This window comes from Staurois parvus, unplaced genomic scaffold (assembly GCF_062004578.1).
Source record: "Staurois parvus isolate SC_StPar_1 unplaced genomic scaffold, SC_StPar_1.0 ptg001011l, whole genome shotgun sequence".
NCBI lineage: Eukaryota > Metazoa > Chordata > Amphibia > Anura > Ranidae > Staurois > Staurois parvus.
The window spans coordinates 740,493-768,437 of NW_028318807.1; the positions used below are offsets into that span (position 1 = coordinate 740,493).

At 48.5% G+C, this 27,945-nt stretch overlaps 1 protein-coding gene across 1 annotated transcript in view; it reads left to right on the top strand.

Annotated features, from left to right (window-relative positions):
* LOC149441232 (uncharacterized) overlaps positions 1–27,945 on the top strand; it is a 151,390-nt gene that overhangs the window by 3,574 nt on the left and 119,871 nt on the right. The window contains exon 3 of the mRNA XM_089657608.1: positions 4,755–5,479. Within this exon, the coding sequence (XP_089513734.1) occupies positions 4,755–5,479 (725 nt within the window). The remainder of the gene's footprint in view (positions 1–4,754; positions 5,480–27,945) is intronic.

Here is a 27,945-nt window from a genome sequence, read left to right on the forward strand (position 1 = left end):
TCAGCTTTACTGTAAGACCTCTATGGGAAGTAATAAACATGAACAACAGGTATACGTTCGGTGAATCCAGAGAACAGCAAATCCTGAGACCGGAAGCAATATAACTCACTTTTACACTCAGGCTGCTTTCAGGGGATTCCAACCGTGAATAACCCCAAGAGCAGAGGAAACACTTACATGGCGCCCTCAAAGTGGGTCTAAACCCCTTTACATAAACTCAGCTCTATGATGTCCAAGCAGGAGGAGAGCAGAAGGATGACTCTCTGTGGTGTCAGACTTCTCCCTTCTAACCCCCGACACCACAAGCCCAATAGGCAAACACTGCGCCCAACTGATGCTTCATAGCTACTTTCCAAGGTAGAGCTATTCCCTCCCACACCATGCAATATAGAGGCCTGAATACGCATGCGCGTGCCCGTATGGCACCAGTAACTTCAGTCTCTTGGTAACAGGATGAATGTTGGGGTCTTCAGCGAGACACTTTCATTGGTGCACTTACACTCCTATGGTAAAGTATCATTGTAATCCCGTGGCAGGATTTGTATAGCAAAGCAAACACTGTGTCTGTATAGCAGGACCATCTACACAACCCAGTGCCTGGTGAGTATGGGAGAAGTGTCATGTCTCTGTGTGCCGTGTTCCTGTCATCTGCCAGGGGGCAAAATCCCTCTCACCAGATCCTGGGACTGAGGCCCAAACCATGGTCCTGGAAATGACCGGCTCCTGTGGTCACCTCACGATGAGCCCTTCACACTGGCGGTGTAGGCACTGTACTGTAGGCCACATCTCTCAGGTTGGATGTTCCCTGACTGATGCAGATACCTAAACATGGAGTGAACTGACCCTGAGCACTTCTCTGCCAGGTCCAGACTGTCTCCTGCCACATGCAGACTGCCTCCCCTCAGGAAAAACAAGATGGAGTCCTTCACTCTGCTCTCACTAAGCATGCTGGTCTCTGTAGTTCCATCCCTCATACCAGCCTATCAGGCCATTTCTGTTCAGGACTGCATATTCCACAATGCTTTGCAGCTGCACCTCCTGCTTGAGAAAGTCCCTGTCATTGGCTCCTTTAATACCTCTTCTGATTGGCTCTCTCTGTATTAAGGTCTGAGAGGAGAAGGGAGGGGCTGAAATCCCTGACTGCCTTGTGTGTATCCAGTGCAAGTGTCAGATTTCACAGGAGATGCCAGTCAGCAGGTTACAGCAGTCACAGATAGGAGTCATTTCCTCCCCTACACAAGGATCTACAGTCCATACACACCCAGCACAAGGCCGGGGTCACACTACCAGACGCTTCTCGGGGCTGCAGTTCCTCTGAGCTCCACAAGGTGGGGATCTCACTTCTGCCCACACAGGAAGTGTCTATGGAAGACATACAGGAAGTGATGTCAGGTACAGACAGGAAGTGATGTCAGGTACAGGCAGGAAGTTCCGGGTGAGAGCTGAGTTGGGAGGAAGCAGAGAGGAGACGTTGCTGAAAGTGGCAGCAGAGGAGGTAATAAGATGTTATTTCCTATTTACACCCAGTAACCCCCCATCATGTTCATCCTCTTCCTCCATAGTCATGTCCATCCTCTTCCTCCATAGTCATGTCCGTCCTCTTCCTCCTTAGTCACGTCTTTCCTCTTCCTCCATAGTCATGTCCGTCCTCTTCCTCCATAGTCACGTCCGTCCTCTTCCTCCATAGTCACGTCCGTTCTCTTCCTCCATAGTCACGTCCGTTCTCTTCCTCCATAGTCACGTCCGTCCTCTTCCTCCATAGTCACGTCCGTCCTCTTCCTCCATAGTCACGTCCGTCCTCTTCCTCCATAGTCACGTCCGTCCTCTTCCTCCATAGTCACGTCCATCCTCTTCCTCCATAGTCACTGTGACATCTTTTATCTCCAGCAGATGATGATACACACATATATAGTGTGGGAACCCAGATTAACCCCTTCAGGGGCAGAACATCCCCCACTTCTGGGGCCGGAACATTCTCCTCATTGTGGAGATGTGTCACCTTCTCACCTCATCAGTCTATACTAATGGATTATACCACTTTTATAAGTGGCGGGGAATGGAGAATCCTATGACATCACACTGACCTCACAGCTCCTCCTCCCAATGTCCCTCCATCCAGAGTCAGAGAATCCTATGACATCACACTGACCTCACAGCTCCTCCTCCCAATGTCCCTCCATTTGGCTCCTTTCTTTTTATTCTATGGTCTTAGGATGTGGGGGTCCCTTGGCATCCTCATAAGCAAAACAGAACTGTAGATCCTGTGTTGTGTATAATGACGTCAGAATTCCTTTTACCCTGCGTAGTGTGGGGGTCCTGTGGGGGGAATTATACCTCAGCCTGAAGTGGGGCTTTAATAAAATGGAGACCTGAATGGAGAGGTGAGGAGGATTCTGGGAATATCATTTGATGTGACTATTTGTGTTCAGATGTAGAGTTTTCCTCCTGTGAAGTCTGGAGATCATATGACATCACATTGCCTCCACCTCCCTCCCTGATAGAAGAGAGAAAGAAGAAGAAGATTCTAGAAGTCACCAGAGAGATCACTGAGCTGCTGACAGGAGAGGTGAGCGGTGCCGGGAATTCTGGGACATTCTCCAGTAACAGACAAGGGATGTGTCTGGATGGTGACTGTATCATTGTGTGTGTCAGGTTCCTATAAGGTGTCAGGGTGTCACTGTCTATTTCTCCATGGAGGAGTGGGAGTATTTAGAAGGACACAAGGATCTCTACAAGGACGTCATGATGGACAATCAGCCGCCCCTCACATCACCGGGTAAGAGGAGACTTTATTGTAAAGGAGAGAGCAGTACGGAGGATCCACCTAGATCCCCCATCATCTGATAAACACATAGAAACAATGGATTCAGTCAGTGTGTGTGTTTCCTACAGATGGATCCAGTCATGGGAACCCACCAGAGAGATGTCCCCGTCCTCTGTATTCCCGGGATTCCACACAGGAAGGTCACACCATCCCTCACCATCATCAGGTAGATGATGACAATTATTGGTAGTTGTGATTTATACACAGCATGTTTGTTACAATGAATGTTTTATTATATCTTTCAGAGTGGAATCCTCGGGGATGATAATATTGATGTTAAAGAAGAGTATAAAGAGGAGGATGAGGAGTATGGAGTGATGGAGGAGTTTTCAGAAGGACACAAGGATATGATGGAGCCACCTAATACCAGGAACCCACCAGAGAGATGTCCCCGTCCTCTGTATTCCTGGGATTCCACACAGGAAGGTCACACCATCCCTCACTATTACAAGGTTGGTGGGATGGAGAATCTAGAACATGAACTCATGAAGACAATGTGTGGATTTTGTGTGTGATGTCACAATCATAAATCTTACATTTTACCGATGATATTTTCTCTCATTTCCTTGATTTAGAGTGGAGATCCAATCGATATAGAATTTGAGGTGAAAGCAGAAGAAGAAGAGGCGTATGTGAGGGATGATCAGCAGTCTATGGAGGAGGATGGAATAACGGGGACATTTATAGAGGAGGACACTCCTACAGAGATCAGCACAGGTGGGTCATGAACACTAAATCCATTCCTCCACCCATACTGCTCACTGATTGGTCCAGAGTAGGGCGGGGACTGGGTGATATCAGCCTGTAATCCCCTGGTCACTTTCCTGAGCTGTGTTCCCCGTCCTGTATTCCTGGATTTCTCTCGGATAATCTTCCTTCTCTGTGCTGCAGACACAATTTATGTATCTAGACTGGATTTATGGAGATTCTGGGGATCAGCTGGCAGAAAAATGTGGATTTTCACTATAGACTTTACTAGATCTGGGCACCTGGGGTGTGTGATTTGGGTATTCTGTCCCATGTCCGGGTCTAGTAAGATCTCTGACAGAACATTTCTCCCAGGGTTCCTTGCTCTGTGGTCTGCTGGCTGTGCCGGGTGGAGGGATATGTCTGTAGTGTCTCAGACCCAAGTCACTGAGTGCAGTCTCAGGAGATGGGAGGCAGCGGTGTGGGATCTCTGCAACTTGTCTACAGGAAACATTTAATCTTCCACTGATTACTGAATACCAATATTATGAGTCCTGACCCTTACACTATATACTCTATGTTGTACATTACATCATTCTGATACTGTATAGTCCTAACATTTGTATCCTTTATGATAAGTTGTACATTACATCGGCGTTACTTCTTTTACACCCATTTTTTCCCAGCTGGACATTTTATATGGGATGATGTGATTGGAGCACAGACTTTTACATGGTGATAATAATGTGATAACATCCTCCAACTTTGGACCCTTAAACAGAAAGTGATAATGAGGGAGGAGTCAATACCCCAATGATGGTGGTCTTCAGGATCAGTCCAGTCTTCATCTTGGTTGTTCTCCCCCCATCCTCACTCTCTGACCTCTGGTGGGGCTCAGCCCCGCTGTTCTTCATGACTAAATCATGGAGTAAATAAGGAAGTGCAGTACTTCTTGTGTTGGGAAGATGGCGATGAGTGATAGAGGGGGTGGGGACCCTCGTCCTATAATCCCCTCATCACTGTCCCTCCTATAAAAGACAGTTCTGGTTGTTTCCTCACTCTCTGACTAAGGTCCATGAATAAAGAAATGACCTGGTAGGAGATCAGAGGAGCCATTTCCTAGTTCCCTTGAGGGTGGAATTGTAAGCTCCTCAGAGACCAAGCTGCCTGATGTGGGTGGAGTCCTGGTTTGGGGGAACCAATCAGCTCCTGTCTAGTAATCCTCTTTGTCTTTGTATTTTAGTCCATGGCCGGGAGATGAGGAAAACCTCCGAGGATTGTCTCACTTTGTCTCCAGACTGGAAAGTAGAAGATGAGGACATCACACAGTATAGTCCAGGAGAAAACCCGGCTCCCTCCAATGTCCATCCGGCACCACCCAGTGTAGATGGACCATCGGATTCCTCGTATCCTGAGGAACCTCAGACTGTGCGGGACCGGGCCGGCCTTCCAACAAGGAAGAGGTTCTCCTGTACTGAGTGCGGGAAGGGGTTCAGTTCTAAATCCCTTGTTAATAGGCATAAAAGATGTCACACAGGAGAGAAGCCGTATTCCTGTCCTGAGTGCGGGAAGGGTTTCTATTATAAATGCAATCTTAATGTTCATAAAAGAACTCACACGGGGGAGAAGCCATATTCCTGTCCTGAGTGCGGGAAATGTTTTTCACAGAAGTCCAGTCTTTACACTCATCAGAGATCTCACACGGGGGAGAAGCCGTATTCCTGTCCTGAGTGTGGGAAATGTTTTTCACAGAAGTCCCAGCTTTTCAAGCATCAGAGATCTCACACGGGCGAAAAGCCATATTCCTGTCCTGAGTGTGGGAAATGTTTTTCAGAGAAGTTCAGTCTGCACAAACATCAGAGATCTCACACGGGGGAGAAGCTGTATTCTTGTCCTGATTGTGGGAAATGTTTTTCACAGAAGTCCAGTCTTCATAAACATCAAAGATCTCACACGGGAGAGAAGCAAGTTTCCTGTCCTGAGTGAGAGAAATGTTCCTCACTGAAGTCTTGTCTTCCTGTACATCAGGGGTCCCACACAACCCTGGAGGTGTATTAGTGCCTTGAGTGCGGGAAATGTCTTCTAGATGAATGTTGCTGGACATCCCAGCTCTCATGTGGGGAAGAAGCACACCCCGATATACACCTCAGATATACTCCATGGCTGACCTTCATCATGGAAGAAACAGTTGATAAGGAGATCAGAGGCCCCCAAAGACGTGGATGAAGTGTGGGACCGGGTTGGCCATTGATATCAGGAGAAGAATAAAAATGGAGTCCTGACCTGTCATTGGCTGAGTACATTTTGTGGTGGGAGATTTCACAAACACTTAGAGGTCTGATTTTTATATAAAAACCTGCTGATCGGCTCAGTGAATTCCAGTAAAGGGCTCTGTGTTTACTAACAACACAGGACTCTGTACACAGAGCAGAAATCTGGCAATTTATTCTCTTTGTAAAGCAGAAAGAGAAATCAGCCCCATTAGTATGAGCAGCACGGATCACACAGAGGACACGGATCACACAGAGGACACAGATCACACACAGGACACGTATCACACTAGTGAACAAACACAACAATTTCCATGTTAAATCGATGTAAAATGTTTGATCAGCTCAGCAAATCTCCCGAGGACATTTGGTTAATCCCCCATTACACAGAAGGGGCGTACAAGAACTTTCCCGGGGGGGGGGGGATTGCTATGCCGTGTTTTTCAAGAAGTCAGGAGATGGGAAGTGTGTAGCAGATATATTACAATCCACATTTTAGGCCTGAAGATTAGTTAAACCCCCAAACATATATTTCTGAAATCAGAGGACCTGCAGAATAAATTGGCGGTAGGTACAATCTTTATGTCACATGATATTAAATCAATAGTTCATCAATGTTACATTTCAGTACAAATACATTCATTGTAATCTTAGAGCACATAGATGACATTTGTTACTTAGTTATTTCTGTAAATAATGAGGTTGTGCCGAGTAAATAGATACCCAACGTGTCCAGCCCTAGAATTGTGTGTGCTGATGACAAAACTTCAATAATGGCCCATGGGGGGCACTATAAATGCCTTTCCTGGTCCTCGGTGTAGAGGTGACCCTGAATAATGGATGGAGAATGATTGCTCTCACTCTGCCATGCATGGCGTGATGTAATGTGTGTGGTGCAAGCCATGTTTTGGTTGTATGTAAGAGGGGATTCAAAGATTTTGGTTCGGGGTTTAAGTGTTTTTGTGTAAGTTTCATTGTTTTCACTTATCTTTATTGCTATCACATAATTGACCATTATCCCCCTATAGGATTTTATGGTGACGGGTTCTCTGTAATGAGACATCAGGACCCTGATTTACTAAGACGTGAGTCTACCAGCAGACGCTGACCATTCAGGCAGAGTCAATTAAATCAATCAAGACCTGTCAGTCTTCTGAGCGGCGTCTAGCAATCTCATTGACGAACATCTACTTTACTATTAGTAAATGTATCCCGTCTGGCACATTTTTAGGTGCAATACCGGATATGTTCGCTAGATGGCGCACAAGCGTGGGCTTTGTACAGTTGGCGTTTTCCTGTTAGCAAGAGAGAATACTTAGAATGTAACATAATTAGTATACCTATATATTTTTTTTTTTTTTTTTTGCTGTTTCTCCAAAATGATCAGACAACTAATGCATTTACTAATGAATGTCATACATTCTATTTTCAGATGTTATACATTTTCACACTTATATCTCAAATAATTGGGAATGTCTAGTTCTAAGTTCCCAATATAATTATATATCTTCATTCTCTGTAATCATGTAACTATTCTATGTTAAAGACAAGTGCAGCGCTATAAATGCATGTGATCAATAATGAACGCATGGAAAAACCAAAAAGTGCAAATAATTGCAACAATGATGTAATATTGTAAATGGTGCTAAAATAAGTTCATAGAATCATTCGTGAATAATGGAATGTCCTTGGTGTGAGAGTACCAACTCAGGGAGTGCCTATGAATGGCACGTGTGGTCTCTCCGTGATGGACAGTAGTGCATGAACTCGTGAAAGGTAAACCACCCTTGGGACTGGTCTACACTCACCAGAACAAAAGTATTAATGTGCATGGCTTATACACATCACACATCTGGGGGTGCAGCGGTATGCTGGCAGCTATGGGTTAGTCATCCAGCTCCATCCATCCATCCATCAGGGTGGGTGCCCAAATGGTCCTGGGGAGGAATTAGCTCAGCCACAGGAGCCAGAAAGGTGCTTAATAGTGTAGTACACTGTCACAGGGGTGGATGACCTTTCATGAGTTCATGCACTACTGTTCGTGGTTATATTTATCTTGTGTAATACCATTTTAGTATATCATTTGACCAGCGCTCGCTTTATCATTTTTAAACAATGTAACTATTCTACATTGTATCTCAAACTGTGTCTCCCACAGTAGTTTAGTGGTTAGAGCTCAGAACTTACAGCACTTGGGTCGTGGCTGCATCCCAGTTTGCATGCTTTCCCTGTATGGATGTGTTTCTGCCAACACTCAAAAGACATGCTGTTAGGTTCATTGGGCCTAGTACATGGCTGAGTTTCTGCCCTTAGATTAGCTCCTTGACATTTATGAACGTTAAAAAAATGGAGATCAATTTTCTGGGTTGTGTCAGTGCCAGGAATATTGATCAATCAATTATGATTTTGCCTAATGACTAGAAAGTGGATGAATGTTACCTGCGTCCTGTTCTTCTGCCAATTAGGAAATGTGCAAGTTTCATGCTGTGTATATTTCATTATAACTTAGCCACTGTGCTACATTCAATTAGACCATGAAATAATCCCACAAAAAATACATAGTCCAAATGTTTATTGATCTGTCACAGACTGCCAGTGCCTCTCCCATCCCCCGCCATATCCCTTCACCCCTCCCTTCCCCCTGGCACATTCTGAAATCTGCTGGGCCGGCCGTTGCCGAGGCAACCTAGCCGCATCCCACTTGATTTTCAAAACTCTCATACAGGAAGTAGCCCCTCTCTCTCTGTTCCTGGCCATGCGGCTATAACCATCTTGCTCCCAGAAAGATGCTGGGAGGCTCGGGTGAGGGGGACCGTGCCTCCCCAGCCATCCCCACTGTGCACTCTGCAGACCCCAAAAGGTCAGGACTGTAGCCCTCTACAATACCCCAAGGTTGGGAGTCTCCACAGATCTGCATGAGCCTTCTCCTCAAAGGTCAAACCCCACAGCTGAGACCCTGCCAGTCTGTAAGCCTGTCTACTGAGCACCCTTCCACCCTGTCTGCTGCTGAGTGCCCTGGGAGCTGCTGCTGAGGGAGCCTGCACACTGTCCGTGGCTGCGTGTCCCTGGAGGCTGTCTGCTGCTGAGTGCCCTGGGAGCTGCTGCTGTCTGCTGATCACTGGTTGTCCCTAGAACGCTGACCGCTGGTCATTCCTGTCTGAAGCCGCCTGCCGCCGAGGGTCTGCAAGCTGCTTACCGTGAGTGTCCTGAACTGTCAATGCTGTGTGCACCGGCCACCCGTGTCCTGAACTGTCCCCGTTGTGTGCACTGACCACCCGTGTCCTGAACTGTCCCTGTTGTGTGCACTGACCACCCGTGTCCTGAACTGTACCCGCTGTGTGCACCGACCACCCGTGTTCTGAACTGTCCCCGCTGTGGGCACCGACCACCCGTGTTCTGAACTGTCCCTGAATTGCGCACTGACCACCTGTGTCCTGAACTGTCCCCGTTGTGTGCACTGACCATCTGTGTCCTGAACTGTCCCTGTTGTGCGCACTGACCACCTGTGTTCTGAACTGTCCCCAGTGTGTGCACCGACCACCCGTGTCCTGAACTGTCCCTGTTGTGTGCACTGACCACCTGTGTTCTGAACTGTCCCCAGTGTGTGCACCGACCACCCGTGTCCTTAACTGTCCCTGCTGTGTGCACCGACAACCCGTGTTCTGAACTGTCCCCGGTGTGTGCACCGACCACTCGTGTCCTGAACTGTCTCCGCTGTGTGTGCACTGACCACCTGTGTCCTGAACTGTGCCTGCTGTGCACACTGACCACCCGTGTTCTGAACTGTCCCCGCTGCATGCACCGACCACTCGTGTCCTGAACTGTTTCTGCTGTGTGTGCACTGACCACCCATGTCCTGATGGCATGCCCGGAGTATAGCTACCTGTGGTGCCCGAGTGCTTGAGCCATCGCTACCCGTTGAGTCCCCGTGAACCCAATGACCCTAGACAGCTGGGTGGGAGCTGTGCTGTGGCCAGTCTCCACAGCTAGAGTCCCCGAGGCCCCTGCCCAGTGGTAGGTTGCCACCTGTTGCCCGAGCCCCTGTCCAGGGGTAGATTGCCGTCTGTTGCCCGAGCCCCTGTCCAGGGGTAGATTGACGCCTGTTGCCCGAGGCCCCTGCCCAGTGGTAGATTGCCGCCTGTTGCCCGAGGCCCCTGCCCAGTGGTAGGTTGCCGCCTGTTGCCCGAGACCCCTGCCCAGGGGTAGATTGCCGCCTGTTGCCCGAGGCCCCTGCCCAGTGGTAGGTTGCCGCCTGTTGCCCGAGGCCCCTGCCCAGTGGTAGGTTGCCACCTGTTGCCCGAGTCTCCAATCCGCTGTCCAGTCACGGAGGGAGCTCGGCTGAGGCCCCAAGCCTAGGGGGGAGATTGCCTGCCTGTCGCTGAAGACCCCCCGTGCCTGGGATCGTCCCTGGTTTGCGCACACATCACCCTCCCTGCCATTTCCCCATTGAGTGTCTGTCAATTTGTTGCTTCAATAAAGTTTTGTGTGTTCCCCATCTTCTCCGTGTGCTCTGTCCTGCCTACGCTTCCGTTACATGATCAAATACACATTCCACATTTATTTGGACAGCAACAACAAGTAGGTACATTCAATTTCTTGGTGAAGAAAAAAAAAAAAAAGCAGGATTAATGTTGCTAAAATAGAACAATCCTGCTCATAAGAGCTTACAATCTAAAAGATGATACTTCTAATGAACTGTGCTTTCACAGGTTACAGCAGGAAACAAATGGTTAATATTAATCACTTGGGCTTATTCACAAAACAAGCTGCAGATCAAAATATCAATATAAAAATACATACATGCCAAAATAAAACACCTCCCACCTCTCCAAATCCCCCACACATACATTTCTCACCATGTTTGTCTGAAAACTGCATTTCATTCTAAATAAAGCAAACTTGGAAGAGCAGAGCAATGGACATGTGTTAGGATTACAATGCAAAGATAATAAACACAATCATTGTACAATAACACACAAACACACCTTAGAAGGAAGAACATGCAAAACATTTACAGCCCACATCAAAACACAGCGTGAGTGTAACCTGGGGCAATTCACCACAATATCTCTTCCTCCCCAAACCACCACAGACAAGGACTTGCAGAAATAATGTGCCTGTACAAGGCAAAAATCATCCCCAACTGCATCTCTATATATAAGGTAGGCCACACCCACCACTGTCATTCATTTGGTCAGAGAAAGTGTTTGCACCTGATGAATCCTCTTCCCACCTGCGTTAACCCTTGGTATACAGGCCCCACAAATCAGAGTCAGAAAGAAAGCCACAGTGACGTGTACCTGTGCAGCATACAACAGAACATTGAGCAGGGATGTGAAAGGGAACCCTATTGGCAATATTTCTTGGCCCTATGGGCACAATTCACTCCAGATTATCGCATGACCACATCTCGCATGCAATACTGAAAATGTCAATTCACTTTTGCTAGTATGTGGGATTTTCCATAAATTGGAAAAACACTCAGGAAATCAAACATAAAAAGGCCTTACACTGCGGTCACATCAAAGCCGATTTAGAAATTGTGCGACGTCCAGCGAAGATGCTGATTTCCTTACGATTTGCAAGATATCTGACACAGATATCTATGCAAACCACCACAAAAGTAGTACATGTACTACTATAGAAATCAGTGTCGGAAACGCACCCATGTGACCACTCTAATAGCAGACAATAGGTTGCGACTTGGCATATGATTTGCAAGTCGCATGCCATGCAAATCGCATGCCAAGTCGCATCCAGGGTGCACGATTTCAGGTGCGATTTGGGAATTGAAATTGTACCTGATATCGGATCTAATGAATGTGGATGTGAGTGTCTTAACGTAAGCAATTTGCTGCAGCACAATTTCAAAAGTAGTTCTTGTATAACTTTTTCAGCATTTTGTAGCGATTTCACATATAGACTACAATAGAAATCGCAATGCAAAACACAATTGAAAACGCAATAACTCATTGATAAATCTACAGAAAACACGGTGAAATTGCCAACAAAAAGCACAATTTTAAATCACATCTAGTGTGAACCAAGCAGGCAATTCAACAAAGGAAATAAATCTTTGAAGGCATGCGGTATCTGCATGCTCAGATAAGAGTCTGTTATGGATTTGGGGGGGACTCCATGCCATTATTTAATTTTTTTTTTTTAATCCATCTCTTTCGCTCACTCTTCTCATGGTTTGACAAACTTTCCCAAAAGGGGGTGGAGTGCAAACCAGCATTATCCAATCAATCCAGGCCCTTATCTCATCCCATGGTTTGACATTCACATAAGGTGCTACTTTAAAGGTGTTTGAACAGACAAGGCCTCATTCTAATTCACATTCTAGGGATCATTTAAACAGAAAGCAAAGATGCTGCCACCAGCACATGTATGTTAGGGTAGTCACACGGAGATCATCCAAATTCATTGCTGTGGTTGGGATTCAAACCAACAACCCTAGCGTTGTGAGACAGTAGTGCTAACCACTAATCCTCGGAGCTGTTGAACACTAAACCTGCCTGTATTTCTGTGGTGTGAATCAATCCTAAGTCTCTGGGCAAGGTCAGTGTAACTAGCCAGATATCTCCAATGTGACACAAATGTTGTGCTATGTTGCCAATTCAGATGTATGTTGGTTCTATGTATCCCAATACGAAGGATTCCAATACTAATACAGGCGTACCTCGGTGTACCAACGCCTCGGTTAACAGAATTTTCGGTTTACGAATGAAAATCCATTGAAAATAATGCCTCGGTTTACACAATTGTTAATAATTTTTTTTGCAATACAAAGTGAATGTCGGCGCTGATTTTCAAATGCAAATGCCGCCTTTTTTTTTCTCTTCACTATAGTTCACAAGCTTAGAAGTCACTTTCCCCGAAGTTACAGAAAACTTTGTATCTTTAAATAAACTCAAAGTAAACATTGTTTCCTTTAGGGATATAAATTCCAAGAAAACTTTCTCTTTTAGCTGGGGGAAGTGACAGGTGAATTTCTGAGCTATAGTGAAGAAAAAAAAAAAAAGGGAGAATTACATTTAAAAACCAGCACTATAATAAATAAAAAATGACATGGGGTCCCCCCTCTCATCCACACCAAGCCCTTCAGGTCTGGTATGGATATTAAGGGGTAACTCCACGCCGAAATTAAATAAAAAACAGCTTGGAGATCCCCCCAAAATCCATACCAGACCCTTATCCGAGCATGCAGCCCGGCAGGTCAGGAAAGGGGAGGGGGACGAGCGATCGCCCCCCCCCCCCCCCTCCTGAACCATACCAGGCCACATGCCCTCAACATGGGGGGGTGCTTTGGGGCAGGGGGGCTCCCCCCAAAGCACCTTGTCCCCATGTTAATGGGGACAAGGGCCTCTTCCGTTAGTGGGATAATTGGTCGGCCATTTTTTGGGATTTTAGCATATTTTATCAGTAAAGTTGGAAATTTTTTTTCCAAATTTACTAATAAAAAAAATGTGCCAAAATCCCGAAAAACGGCCGACCAATTAACCCACTAACGGCCCGAAAATCGTTCGATTTTTTTTTCGGCAGAAAAATCAGCCGATTTTAGACCCATCTATGGCCTGCTTTAGATGGGTCTAAAATCGCCCGAAAAAAAAATTGGCTGATTTTTGGGCCATTAGTGGGTTAATTGGTCAGCCATTTTGGGGGATTTTGCCACTTTTTTTAATTGATAAATTTGGATAAAAATCGGCCGATTTTAGCTGCAATGATCGGCAAATTGGCTGATCTTTTAACACAAAAAAATCTGCACATGAGCCATGACCTGCAAGAAAAAGAAGTAGAAAATGAAAAAGAAGAATAAAAAAAGAATAAGAAAAAGAAGAAAAAGAAAAATGCAGGCCATAGATGGGGCGAAAACTGACCGTTTTTTTTTAAAAAAAAGAAAAATCGGTTGTTCAATGGGCCGACGTTACCACCAATGGTAAAAAAAATTGTTCGATTTTCGCCCCGTCTACGGCTGGCAAATATAATAGCGAAGTAATTACTTCTGTCCCTGCAGAGAGCTGCGCTATTATATTTGACATTAAAAAGTACAGAGACTGCAACATTGAATCTATATGTATCCGAATAAAAAAATCTATATCCAAAATGGATACAAATAGATACAATGTTGCAGTCTCTATACTTTTTAATGTAAAATATAATAGCGGAGATGTTTCAGCTGTCATCGGGGTTTCCCACTGACAGCTGAATTTTAAATTATTTCTGTGAATTAAATAAATAATATAAAAAACAGCGTGGGGTCCCCCCTCTCATCTGTACCAAGCCCTTCAGGTCTGGTATGGATATTAAGGGGGAACTCCACGCTGAAATGAAAAAAAAAAAAACAGCGTGGGTCCCCCTCAATATCCATACCAGACCCTTATCCGAGCATGCAGCCCGGCAGGTCAGGAAAGGGGGGGTACGAGCAAGCGCCCCCCCCTCCTGAACCATACCAGGCCACATGCCCTCAACATGGGGGGGTGCTTTGGGGCAGGGGGGCTCCCCCTCCCCCCAAAGCACCTTGTCCCCATGTTGATGAGGACAAGGGCCTCTTCCCCACAACCCTGGCCGGTGGTTGTGGGGGTCTGCGGGCGGGGGGCTTATCAGAATCTGGAAGCCCCCTTTAACAAGGGGGCCCCCAGATCCCGGCCCCCCCCCTACGTGAACGAGTCTGCGGTACATGGTCCCGCAGACTCATTCACAAAAAAACTAAGTGTGGTGTAAAAAAAACACAGTACAGGGTCTTTGATAAGTCCTTTATTAAAACAATGTCCCCCGAAGTAGATCCAACGTCAATCACGGCGGCGGCGGCAGGGACCCGAAAAAAGAAAGAAAAAAAAGGTTCTGCTCCCGTCGGAGGCTTCCAGCCTTGTGAAGAAAAGGCTAGCTGACAGTTCTTATATAGGTATGGGGCGGGGCCAGCCGGGGACATCATCCCCGCCCCTTACCTATTTAGGAACTGTCACCCTGTCTCTCCGCTGAGGCTATCTAACTGAATGCAGGAGACAGTCTGACATTTCTTATATAGGTATGGGGCGGGGCCAGCCAGGAACAGCAAGCATGTGACATGGGGCGGGTCACTCGGATGATGTCCCCAGCTGGCCCCGCCCCATACCTATATAAGAAATGTCAGCTAGCCTTTTCTTCACAAGGCTGGAAGCCTCCGACGGGAGCGGAACCTTTTTTTTTTTTTTTTTTTTCGGTTCGCGCAGCCACCGTGATTGACGTTGGATCTACTTCGGGGGACATTGTTTTAATAAAGGACTTGTCAAAGACCCTGTACTGTGTTTTTTTTACACCACACTTAGTTTTTTTGTGAATGAGTCTGCGGGACCATGTACCGCAGACTCCTTCACGTAGGGGGGGGGGCCCAGGATCTGGGGGCCCCCTTGTTAAAGGGGGCTTCCAGATTCTGATAAGCCCCCCGCCCGCAGACCCCCACAACCACCGGCCAGGGTTGTGGGGAAGAGGCCCTTGTCCTCATCAACATGGGGACAAGGTGCTTTGGGGGGGAGCCCCCCTGCCCCAAAGCACCCCCCCATGTTGAGGGCATGTGGGTTGGTATGGTTCAGGAGCGGGGGGGGGCGCTCGCTCGTCCCCCCCCCTTTCCTGACCTGCCGGGCTGCATGCTCGGATAAGGGTCTGGTATGGATATTGAGGGGGACCCACGCTGTTTTTTTTTTTTTTTTTTATTGCGGACCTTTATTTTTACATTCAGCTGTCAAAATAAATATTATCCAGACCTTTGAAATAAGTAAAATCATTACAGAAATAATTATAAAGGATAAGAAACAAAAATAGAATCACTAGAACTAAGGAAATCTAATTAGAATACATGAAGATATGCCGAGTGCTGTTTATTAAACACAGGAGACGTGACCGAGTGCCGGCTGTCAGAGGACTCCACACACAGGAGACGTGACCGAGTGCCGGCTGTCAGAGGACTCCACACACAGGAGACGTGACCGAGTGCCGGCTGTCAGAGGACTCCACACACAGGAGACGCGACCGAGTGCCGGCTGTCAGAGGACTCCACACACAGGAGACGTGACCGAGTGCCGGCTGTCAGAGGAATCCACACACAGGAGACGTGACCGAGTGCCGGCTGTCAGAGGACTCCACACACAGGAGACGTGACCGAGTGCCGGCTGTCAGAGGAATCCACACACAGGAGACACCACCGAGTGCCGGCTGTCAGAGGACTCCACACACAGGAGACACGACCGAGTGCCGGCTGTCAGAGGACTCCACACACAGGAGACGTGACCGAGTGCCGGCTGTCAGAGGACTCCACACACAGGAGACGTGACCGAGTGCCGGCTGTCAGAGGAATCCACACATAGGAGACGTGACCGAGTGCCGGCTGTCAGAGGACTCCACACACAGGAGACGTGACCGAGTGCCGGCTATCAGAGGACTCCACACACAGGAGACGTGACCGAGTGCCGGCTGTCAGAGGACTCCACACACAGGAGACGTGACCGAGTGCCGGCTGTCAGAGGAATCCACACACAGGAGACGCGACCGAGTGCTGGCTGTCAGAGGACTCCACACACAGTAGACACGACCGAGTGCCGGCTGTCAGAGGACTCCACACACAGGAGACGCGACCGAGTGCCGGCTGTCAGAGGACTCCACACACAGGAGACGCCACCGAGTGCCGGCTGTCAGAGGACTCCACACACAGGAGACGCCACCGAGTGCCGGCTGTCAGAGGACTCCACACACAGGAGACGCGACCGAATGCCGGCTGTCAGAGGACTCCACACACAGGAGACGCGACCGAGTGCCGGCTGTCAGAGGACTCCACACACAGGAGACGTGACCGAGTGCCGGCTGTCAGAGGACTCCACACACAGGAGACGCGACCGAGTGCCGGCTGTCAGAGGAATCCACACACAGGAGACGCGACCGAGTGCCGGCTGTCAGAGGAATCCACAGTAAGATTCACTATTAGGCAGTGGCTAAAAATCAAATGCCCATGGCAGACGTCTAAAATGTGTTCTGCACATGCTCAGTTCTATCTTCCAAAGACACTGCACGGGCGTCTAGATTTTTACTGTGTCGATTTCCTTGAAAAAAACGATTTTTAACACATTCTTAATTTTTTTGGAAATAGCAGATATTGTTTAAAGTGAAGTCCTGATATTTGGCAAAGCAAATTTCTAAGTGAACATGTCTCTGCAGTGATTTTTCATGGTGTTAGACGTGCTTCTTAGCAAGTCTGCTTTGTGAGTCTGATTCCGGGCGTGTGTCTTTTTGTGAATTAGATTGGGCATCTGCTTATGGGCGCTGCTCAATAGTGAATTTGGTTGCAGGGTAAAAAATGGACCGACGCCCATGAAAATTGGACGTTAGTCCATGAATATGCGCCCACGCCCAATAGTGAATCAAGGCCTTACAGTCCTTGACCTTGTGTCTGGGTTATTTGGTGTTTTACTGTTTTATGCTGCATATCGTTGTTTTACCACTTGAACTGACGATAGCCATTTTCTGGGCTCAGTGTCTTTTGTCTCTCCCCTATTTCTTCCTTTTTTTCCTCACTTTTTTAATTGTTTTTCTTTGAGGGTCATCTCGGGAATTTTTATTTGGTCCTGGATTCTCGATCTCCCCTACGGGGATATGTGGGTCTCCACATCGCTGTCTTGCATTTTTCTATGTCCACCTTAAAACCTAATAGTGGCATTGTTCCCTTACTCTCCCATAATGTGCAGGGTTTGGGATTCCCCTCTAAGCATCTCAAGGTTTTTTCTCATTATCCTCGCTGACTCTTCTCCACCTTCAACTCTCTACTCTCACCACCCCCACCTCCACCCAGCACCTCACTCACCGCCCTTGAGATTGCCAATCACTTCAAAAAGAAGATTGACACAATTCGCAAGGACATCACCACAACTCACACACCCTCTCAACCCGTCCCCTCTCACACAGCTACCCCCTCATCCCCCCTCTCCCTCGACATAACCCGCAGGGACTTCATCACTGCTCAAACTCCCTCCAACCCCATTCCCCCTCACTCAGCTACCCCCTCATCACCCCTCTCCCATGGCCCCACCACTGCTCTGACCTCCACTTCCACCCCACCCTGCATTCCTCATACTGAAGCCCCCCCAACACTTCACACCTTTGACCTTACTACCATCGAGGAAGTCTGCAAGATCCTCTCTGATGCCCGCCTCACCACCTGCCCCCTTGACCCTATCCCCTCACAACTCCTACGACCTCCCTCCCCCTCCATCCTATGCTCCCTCACCCACATCTTTAATCTCTCTCCTCCGGCACTTTCCCCTCCCCTCTGAAACATGCACACATCACCCCCATACTTAAAAAGCCCTCCCTGGACCCCAATGACCCGAACAACCTCAGACCCATCTCCCTGCTCCCATTTACATACAAACTCCTCGAGCGCCTAGTCTACACCCGCCTATGCTCTCACCTCAACGACAACCACCTCCTTGATCCCCTACAGTCCGGCTTCCATCCCCTACACTCCACCGAAACCGCCTTACTCAAACTCTACAATGACCTGCTAACCGCCAAAGCTAATGGCCACTATTCAGTGCTCCTACTCCTTGACCTCTCTGCGGCCTTCAACACAGTCGACCACCCCCTCCTCCTCAAAAAACTACACTCCCTCGGCCTCAGAGATTCTGCCCTCTCCTGGCTCTCATCCTACCTGTCACAACCCTCTTTCAGCGTTACCAATAATGCTACCATCTCCCCCTCACTCCCCCTCTCTGTTGGGGTCCCTCAAGGCTCTGTCCTCGGGCCCCTTCTCTTCTCCATCTACACCTCCTCCCTTGGCCAACTCATACACTCTCACAGCTTCAACTACCACCTCTATGCCGAAGACACACAAATCTATCTCTCAACCCCCCACCTCACCCCCTCTGTCTCCGCCCAAATCACACACCTACTGAGCGACATATCAGACTGGATGTCGCTCCACTTCCTTAAACTGATCTCTCCAAAACCAAGTTTCTTGTCTTCCCCCCAGCCCGGACACCACCCCCCATTGACTTCTGCATCACATCCAACAACGCCACCATCAAACCCACCCCGCAGGCCAGAGTACTTGGTGTCATTCTGGACTCCAACCTATCCTTCCAGCCCCAAGTCCAATCTTCAACAAACTCGTGCAGACTCCACCTCCGCAACATGCAGACTCCACCTCCGCAACATCGCCAAAATCCGCACGTTCCTAACCCCAGAAACCACTAAACAGCTCATCCACTCCCTCATCATATCACGACTCGACTACTGCAACTCCCTCCTCACTGGCCTGCCTCGCCGCTGGCTATCCCCGCTTCAGTCCATCCTGAATACGGCTGCCAGACTCATTCACCTTCCCAACCGCTCCGTCTACGCCACCCCCCTCTGCCAATCCCTCCACTGGCTTCCGATTGCGCAACGGATTAAATTCAAAATCCTAACACTGACATACAAAGCCGTCCACCATACTGCCCCGAACTACATCACCGACCTAATATCCAAGTACCGCCCAGCACGCACACTCCGCTCCTCACAAGACCTCCTTCTCTCTAGTTCCCTGGTCTCCTCCTCCCATGCCCGCCTCCAGGACTTCTCCAGGGTGTCACCCATCCTCTGGAACTCCCTGCCCCAACCCATCAGATTATCACCTACTCTCCTCACCTTTAGGCGCACCCTGAAAACCCATCTCTTCAGGGAAGCCTACCCCACCCCCTGCCGACCTCCTCAACTCTTCCCACCACTCCATCCCCCACCTCCTACATTGTAAGCTCGAAAGAGCAGGGCCCTCGATCCCCTCATGTTTTGCATTGTATTGGTATTGTTCTGTCACATGTTCTGTCCCCCTTTGTAATGTACAGCGCTGAGCCAACTATTGGCGCTTTATAAATACTGTATAATAATAATAATAATAATTATAAGTCCCTGGGAGCTGATATAGTTGCTCTGCAGGAAACCCATTTTGTCTCCTCTTTCACACCACGTTATATTCATAGAGATTTCCCTGTGTGCTTTTTGCTAATGCATCTTAGAAAGATTGAGGGGTAGCGCTCTGTTTGGCCCGGCGGTTATCCTTTACTGAATCTAAAGTGATACGAGACAAGGAAGGGCGATATCTATTGGTTAAAGGCCACTTGGGGGGAAACTTAGTGACTTTCCTGATTTACTACGCCCCTAATGTGAATCAATTAGCCTTTTTTCGATCCCTGTTTCAATCTTTAGCTCCGGAACTGGAAGGCAATGGCATTTTAGTGGGTGATTCAAATTTGGCTTTAGATCAAACGCTTGATAAATTGCATGCGACCAAACTTGTGTCCCCCGAAACAAAGTCGCAAATTTGCTCAACTTTTATATTGCTATAATTTGGTGGATGCATGGAGAGAGGCCAATCCTACTTCTAGAGACTACTCTCATTTCTCTAGAGCTCACAACCATAAAGCTTCTATCAGAGGTTTTTGTATCCAAAGAGCCTATAGACTGAAGTGATCTCGTGAAGAGTTGATCTCTGCCAAAACTAAGGAATACGAGGCTTTACTGGCCCAACGTAAAATGACTCCAACCCCCGACTTGTTACTTAAGGTACAACAGGCTCGTTTGGAGCTTAATCTTTGTCTCGCCACAAAAATGGAAAAACAGCTACGATGGAGGAATCATAAATTCTTCACATGGCGAGACAAACCGGAGTGTTGAGAGAGACTTGTTGGAGGGCTGCCCATGTGCTGGTGGCTGCCAAGTAGCCAGAGATGAACTGGGCTAAACTTGGGGATGATGGAGTCATGAGATGTTTGCCTAAGGATTGGAACCCCGTCTGTTACATACTGGAGTGAGAGTCCAGGGAGTGACTACAACACTGGAGTGAGAGTCCGGGGAGGGACTACAACACTGGAGTGACAGTCCGGGGAGCGACTACAACACTGGAGTGAGAGTCCGGGGAGGGACTACAACACTGGAGTGAGAGTCCGGGGAGCGACTACAACACTGGAGTGACAGTCCGGGGAGCGACTACAACACTGGAGTGACAGTCCGGGGAGCGACTACAACACTGGAGTGACAGTCCGGGGAGCGACTACAACACTGGAGTGACAGTCCAGGGAGCGACTACAACACTGGAGTGACATTCCAGGGAGCGACTACAACACTGGAGTGACAGTCCAGGGAGCGACTACAACACTGGAGTGACATTCCAGGGAGCGACTACAACACTGGAATGACAGTCCGGGGAGCGACTACAACACTGGAGTGACAGTCCGGGGAGCGACTACAACACAGGAGTGACAGTCCGGGGAGCGACTACAACACTGGAGTGACAGTCCGGGGAGCGACTACAACACTGGAGTGACAGTCCGAGGAGCGACTACATCACTGGAGTGACAGTCCGGGGAGTGACTACAACACAGGAGTGACAGTCCGGGGAGCGACTACAACACTGGAGTGAGAGTCCGGGGAGCGACTACAACACTGGAGTGACAGTCCGGGGAGCGACTACAACACTGGAGTGACAGTCCGGGGAGTGACTACAACACTGGAGTGACAGTCCAGGGTGTACTCTTTAAAGGCTCGCTATTACTCTAATGAGGGTAATTGTATGCATTTCAGCTATTTAGAAGTGTTCACAATTTATATCATTTTATTTATTTATTTCCTTTATTTTATTTATTTATTTTAATTTTATTTATTTTTTTGTTTTATGAGTGTACACTGATTGTTCACATTTATATATATTTATAGTGTACACGGAGTGATTTCACGATTCATGTGTTGCTCACGATTTGAATCTTGTTTTTATTTTATTTTGTGCATATTTTGTTAAGTATATATTATTGTTGGTAAAGTTATACCAGATGATATTGAAGGTAATACACTATTTTTAGTTTTTCCATTTTTTTTGAGGTACACATCTTATCTGGATTTATGGGGAGGTTGAAGTTGGACACAGAGGATTCATTTATGTGGACTATAATTTTGGATTTTAAACATTGACTGGCACAAATAAGATTTTTGTATAATGTCTGATAGTTACTAGATTTTGGACCCACATGTTTAACCTTATGTACAGGGTGATGGGGGTTAATGTTGGTAGGGCCCCGGAAACGGCCCTCTTCCATAAATTTCCACTTACAGTACCAAAAGAAGACCCTTAACCACTTGCCAACTGCATATAGCCAAATGATGGCTTCACTGTGGCCGGCTAGTTCTGGGAGTGTCATATGACGTCCTCCCAGAACACGCCCTCCCGCGTACCCCCGGAGGCATGCACTCTGTGATCTCCATGATCGCTGTGTCCTACGGACACAGCTGATCATGTGATGTGGTAAAAGGCCAATCACAGCGGCCTATTACCACATGATCAGCTGTGTCCAATGACACAGCAGATCACCAGGAAATGTAGTTGCCAGTTATCGGCTGCACTTTCCTCACACTGTCACAGCATGAGGAAAGTACTGCTGATAACCAGCAATTGTCAGAGGAGGGATCAGCACCGATCATCAGGGCACTGATGATCAGTGCCAAGCAGTGCCAGTCACCTGTGCCCTGCAGTTCCGCCCACAAGTGCCCAGAGGTGCCCACCATTGCTGCCCAGCAGTGCCACCCAGCAGTGCCGTAAGTCAGTGCCATCCATCAGTGCCACCTCTCAGTGCCTATGAGTGCTTTCTATCAGTGCCCAACATTGTTGCATATCAGTGCATCAGCATCAGTGCCGCCTATAAGTTCTGCCTATCTGTGCCACCTCATCAGTGCCCATCAGTGCTGCCTATCATTGCTGCACATCAGTGCCCATCAGTGCTGCCTATCATTGCTGCACATCAGTGCCCATCAGTGCTGCCTATCAGTGCTGCCTATCAGTGCAGTCTCATCAGCGCACATCAGTGAAGGAGAAAAATTAACTGTTTGCAAAATTTTATAATAGAAACAAAAAAACCCCTTTTTTTTTCAAAATTTTTGCTTTTTTTTGTTTATAGCTCAAAAAATAAAACACCCAGCAGTGAGTAAATACCATCAAAAGAAAACTCTATTTGTGTGAAAAACAAATGGTATGTTTCACATGGGTACAGTGTTGCATGACTGCGCAATTGTCATTCAAAGTTCTACAACGCTGAAAGCTGAAAATTGTCCTGGTCAGGAAGGGGATAGAACTGCCCGGTAGGCGAGGGGTTAAGTGTCTTACTTCTATGCTGTTAGCAGCGAGAATCACTATTGCTGAATATTAGAAGAGATCAATTATTCCGCTTCAATATGTTCACAACAAATGAGATTGGATCCTGATTAACGACAGACTCACCTGTGTTTTACATCATAATACCAACATGTGTGATAAAACGTGGGATCCGTGGAGTCCATACATCTCCGTGCCCTAGTACTTCCTGATTTGGCTCTCTTCTCCTTCCCTCCTTTTCTCTCCTTCCCTCTTCTCTCCTCTTCCCTCCTCTCTCCCCTCCCCTCTCCTCTCCCCTGCAATCCCCTCCCCTCTCCTCTCCTTTCCTCTGCCATCTCCTCTTCCCTCCCCTCTCCCCTCCCCTTTCCCCTCCCCCCTCCTCTACCCTCTCCACTCCCCTGCACTCTCCTCTCTCCTCCTCTACCCTCTCCCCTGCCCTCCCCTCCCCTCTCCTCTCCCCTGCACTCCCCTCCCCTCTCCTTTCCTCTGCCATCTCCTCTTCCCTCCCCTCCCCTCTCCTCTACCCTCTCCACTCCCCTGCGCTCTCCTCTCTCCTCCTCTACCCTCTCCCCTGCCCTCCCCTCTACTCCCCTCTCCTTTCTTCTCCTCTCCTCCTCCTCCCCTCTACTCTCCTCCCCTTTCCCCTCCCCCTTCTCTTCTCTCCTCTCCTCCTCCTCTCTTCTCCTCTCCATCTCTCTCTCTTCTCACCTGCCCTGCCCTCCCCTCTCCCCTCCCCTCTCCCTTCTCCTCTTTTCTCTTCTCTCCTCCCCTCTCCTCTCCTTCTCTCCTCTTCTCCTCCCCTCTCCTCCTCCTCCCTTCCCTTTCTCCTCCTCCTCTCCTCTCCTCCTCCTCCCCTCTCCTCCTGTCCTCTCCTCCTCCTCCCCTCTCCTCCTCTCCTCTCCTCTCCTCCTCCTCCCTTCTCTTTCTCCTCTTCCTCTCCTCTCCTCCTCCTCCCCTCCCCTCTCCTCCTCTTCTATCCTCTTCTCCTCCTCTTCTCTCTTCTTCTCTCTTCTCTCCTCTCATTACTGTTACCCTCTTTTCTTCCTTTCTGCTGTCTCTTTTATTTTCCCATGTTCTGGTGCTAGTTGAGTTCCATGTTGTATGTGTTGTGCACTATGTGTGGTGTGTATGATGAATGCTCTGTGTGATCCATATGTCTCCTATTATTGCTTCCCCTGTACAAGGTGGACTTAATGCTGGGAATGTTCTATGTGACGTCTCCAGTCATTATTGCACACATTTCCTGCTTCCCTGCGGGATGTCTGTTGTTTATTCATCCGCCTGTTTGTTGGGGAGATTTCATACCTTATAACATGACACTTGTCTGTTACATTTTCTGTAACTTGAAAAATTTCAATATAAATATTAGAAAATAAATAGTTGGTTGCATAAGAGCTAGTTTTTTTTTTCTCAGTTTTTTTTAGTTATTTTTGATCTTTCATGGAAACCAAAGGAACGAATATTTTAATATTTCTTGGGGCTGCAGTTCCTCTGAACTCCACAAGGTGGTGATCTCACTTCTATCCAGAAAAGAAGTTATTATAGAACACAGACAGGAAGTGATGTCAGGTACAGACAGGAAGTGATGTCAGGTACAGACAGGAAGTAATCTGCAAAAAGACAGGAAGTTCCATACCATAGGAAGCAGCGAGGAGACAGTGGTCGAAGTAGCAGCAGAGGAGGTAATAAGATGTTATTTTATATTTACACCCAGTAACCCCCCATCATGTCCGTCCTCTTCCTCCATAGTCACGTCCGTCCTCTTCCTCCATAGTCACGTCCGTCCTCTTCCTCCATAGTCACGTCCGTCCTCTTCCTCCATAGTCACGTCCGTCCTCTTCCTCCATAGTCACGTCCGTCCTCTTCCTCCATAGTCACGTCCGTCCTCTTCCTCCATAGTCACGTCCGTCCTCTTCCTCCATAGTCACGTCCGTCCTCTTCCACCATAGTCACGTCCGTCCTCTTCCACCATAGTCACGTCCGTCCTCTTCCACCATAGTCACGTCCGTCCTCTTCCTCCATAGTCACGTCCGTCCTCTTCCTCCATAGTCATGTCCGTCCTCTTCCTCCATAGTCACTACAACGTCTTTTATCTCCAGCAGATGATGATACACACATATATAGTGTGGGATCCCAGATGAACCCCTTCAGGGGCAGAACATTCCCCCACTTCCGGGGCCGGAACATTCTCCTCATTGTGGAGATAAATTCTAGTAATGTGGTCCTCTAAACCAGTGGTTCTCAACCTTTCTAATGCCGCGACCCCTTAATACAGTTCCTCATGTTGTGGTGACCCCCAACCATAAAATTATTTTCGTTGCTACTTCATAACTGTAATTTTGCAGTGGGAGGAATAGTGTCCCATCGTTGGTATCAGTGGGGGGAATAGTGCCCCATCGTTGGTGTCAGTGGGAGGAATAGTGCCCCATCATTGGTATCAGTGGGAGGAATAGTGCCCCATCGTTGGTGTCAGTGGGAGGAATAGTGCCCCATCATTGGTATCAGTGGGAGGAATAGTGCCCCATCATTGGTGTCAGTGGGAGGAATAGTGCCCCATCATTGGTGTCAGTGGGAGGAATAGTGCCCCATCATTGGTGTCAGTGGGAGGAATAGTGCCCCATCATTGGTGTCAGTGGGAGGAATAGTGCCCCATCATTGGTGTCAGTGGGAGGAATAGTGCCCCATCATTGGTGTCAGTGGGAGGAATAGCACCCCATCATTGGTGTCAGTGGGAGGAATAGCGCCCCATCATTGGTGTCAGTGGGAGGAATAGTGCCCCATCATTGGTGTCAGTGGGAGGAATAGTGCCCCATCATTGGTATCAGTGGGAGGAATAGTGCCCCATCACTGATGTCAGTGTCAGGAATAGTGTCCCATCGTTGGTATCAGTGGGAGGAATAGTGCCCCATCATTGGTGTCAGTGGGAGGAATAGCACCCCATCATTGGTGTCAGTGGGAGGAATAGCGCCCCATCATTGGTGTCAGTGGGAGGAATAGTGCCCCATCATTGGTGTCAGTGGGAGGAATAGTGCCCCATCATTGGTATCAGTGGGAGGAATAGTGCCCCATCATTGGTATCAGTGGGAGGAATAGTGCCCCATCGTTGGTGTCAGTGGGAGGAATAGTGCCCCATCACTGATGTCAGTGTCAGGAATAGTGTCCCATCGTTGGTATCAGTGGGAGGAATAGTGCCCCATCGTTGGTGTCAGTGGGAGGAATAGTGTCCCATCGTTGGTATCAGTGGGAGGAATAGTGTCCCCATCATTGGTGTCAGTGGGAGGAATAGTGCCCCATCATTGGTATCAGTGGGAGGAATAGTGTCCCCATCATTGGTGTCAGCGGGAGGAATAGTGCTCCATCATTGGCATTAGTGGGAGGAATAGTGTCCCCATCATTGGTGTCAGAGGGAGGAATAGTGCTCCATCATTGGCATTAGTGGGAGGAATGGTGTCCCATCATTGGTGTCAGCGGGAGGAATAGTGTCCCATCATTGGCATTAGTGGGAGGAATAGTGTCCCATCATTGGTGTCAGTGGGAGGAATAGTGTCCCATCATTGGTGTCAGTGGGAGGAATAGTGCCCCATCATTGGTGTCAGTGGGAGGAATAGTGCCCCATCATTGGCATTAGTGGGAGGAATAGTGTCCCATCATTGGTGTCAGTGGGAGGAATAGTGTCCCATCATTGGTGTCAGTGGGAGGAATAGTGTCCCATCATTGGTGTCAGTGGGAGAAATAGTGCCCCATCATTGGTGTCAGTGGGAGGAATAGTGCCCCATCATTGGTATCAGTGGAGGAATAGTGCCCCATCATTGGCATTAGTGGGAGGAATAGTGTCCCATCATTGGTGTCAGTGGGAGGAATAGTGCCCCATCATTGGTGTCAGTGGAAGGAATAGTGCCCCATCGTTGGTGTCAGTGGGAGGAATAGTGCCCCATCATTGGTGTCAGTGGGAGGAATAGTGCCTCATCATTGGTGTCAGTGGGAGGAATAGTGCCCCATCATTGGTGTCAGTGGGAGGAATAGTGCCCCATCATTGGTGTCAGTGGGAGGAATAGTGTCCCATCATTGGTGTCAGTGGGAGGAATAGTGCCCCATCATTGGTGTCGGTGGGGGGAATAGTGCCCCATCGTTGGTGTCGGTGGGAGGAATAGTGCCCCATCGTTGGTGTCGGTGGGAGGAATAGTGCCCCATCGTTGGTGTCGGTGGGAGGAATAGTGCCCCATCGTTGGTGTCGGTGGGAGGAATAGTGCCCCATCATTGGTGTCGGTGGGAGGAATAGTGCCCCATCATTGATGTCAGTGTGGTGGAGGGGGAATAGTGCCCCATCATTGGGGTCAGGGGGGGGAATAGTGGCCCATCATTGGGGTCAGTGGGGGGGGGGAATAGTGCCCCATCCTTGGTGTCGGTGGGGGGAGGAATAGTGCCCCATTCTTGGTGTCAGTGGGGGGAGGAATAGTGCCCCATCGTTGGTGTCAGTGGGGGGAGGAATAGTGCCCCATCGTTGGTGTCAGTGGGAGGAATAGTGCCCCATCGTTGGTATTAGTGACACAAATGATGGGGCACTATCCCTCCCACTGACACCAATGATACTTACCTTGCTGACTCCTGCTCCAGCCTGGGCTCGCTCTCTCTCACTTACCTGTCAGCTGTCTTCCTTCTCTGGCCTCTCTCTTCACTCGCTCCTGCAGATCCCTCGATCTTCTTTGATCTCCGCGCGCTGGCGCTCGGCTCCTCCTCTCCAAGCTCCACCTCCTCGCCGGTGATTGGCCGCCTGTGTGCCTCTCCTGAGCTACAGTTCCGGTGGCCAATCAGCGGCGAGGAGGCGGAGCTGTTGAGTGATCCCGGAGGTGTGGCCATGTGACAGGGGCAGCATATCATCCCGCCCACAGATCGCCTGAGACAGGAGCGGTGTCTCGGTTCCTAAGACCATCGGAAATATGTGTTTTCCGATGGTCTTAGGCGACCCCTGTGAAATGGTCGTTCGACCCCCAAAGGGGTCGCGACCCCCAGGTTGAGAACCG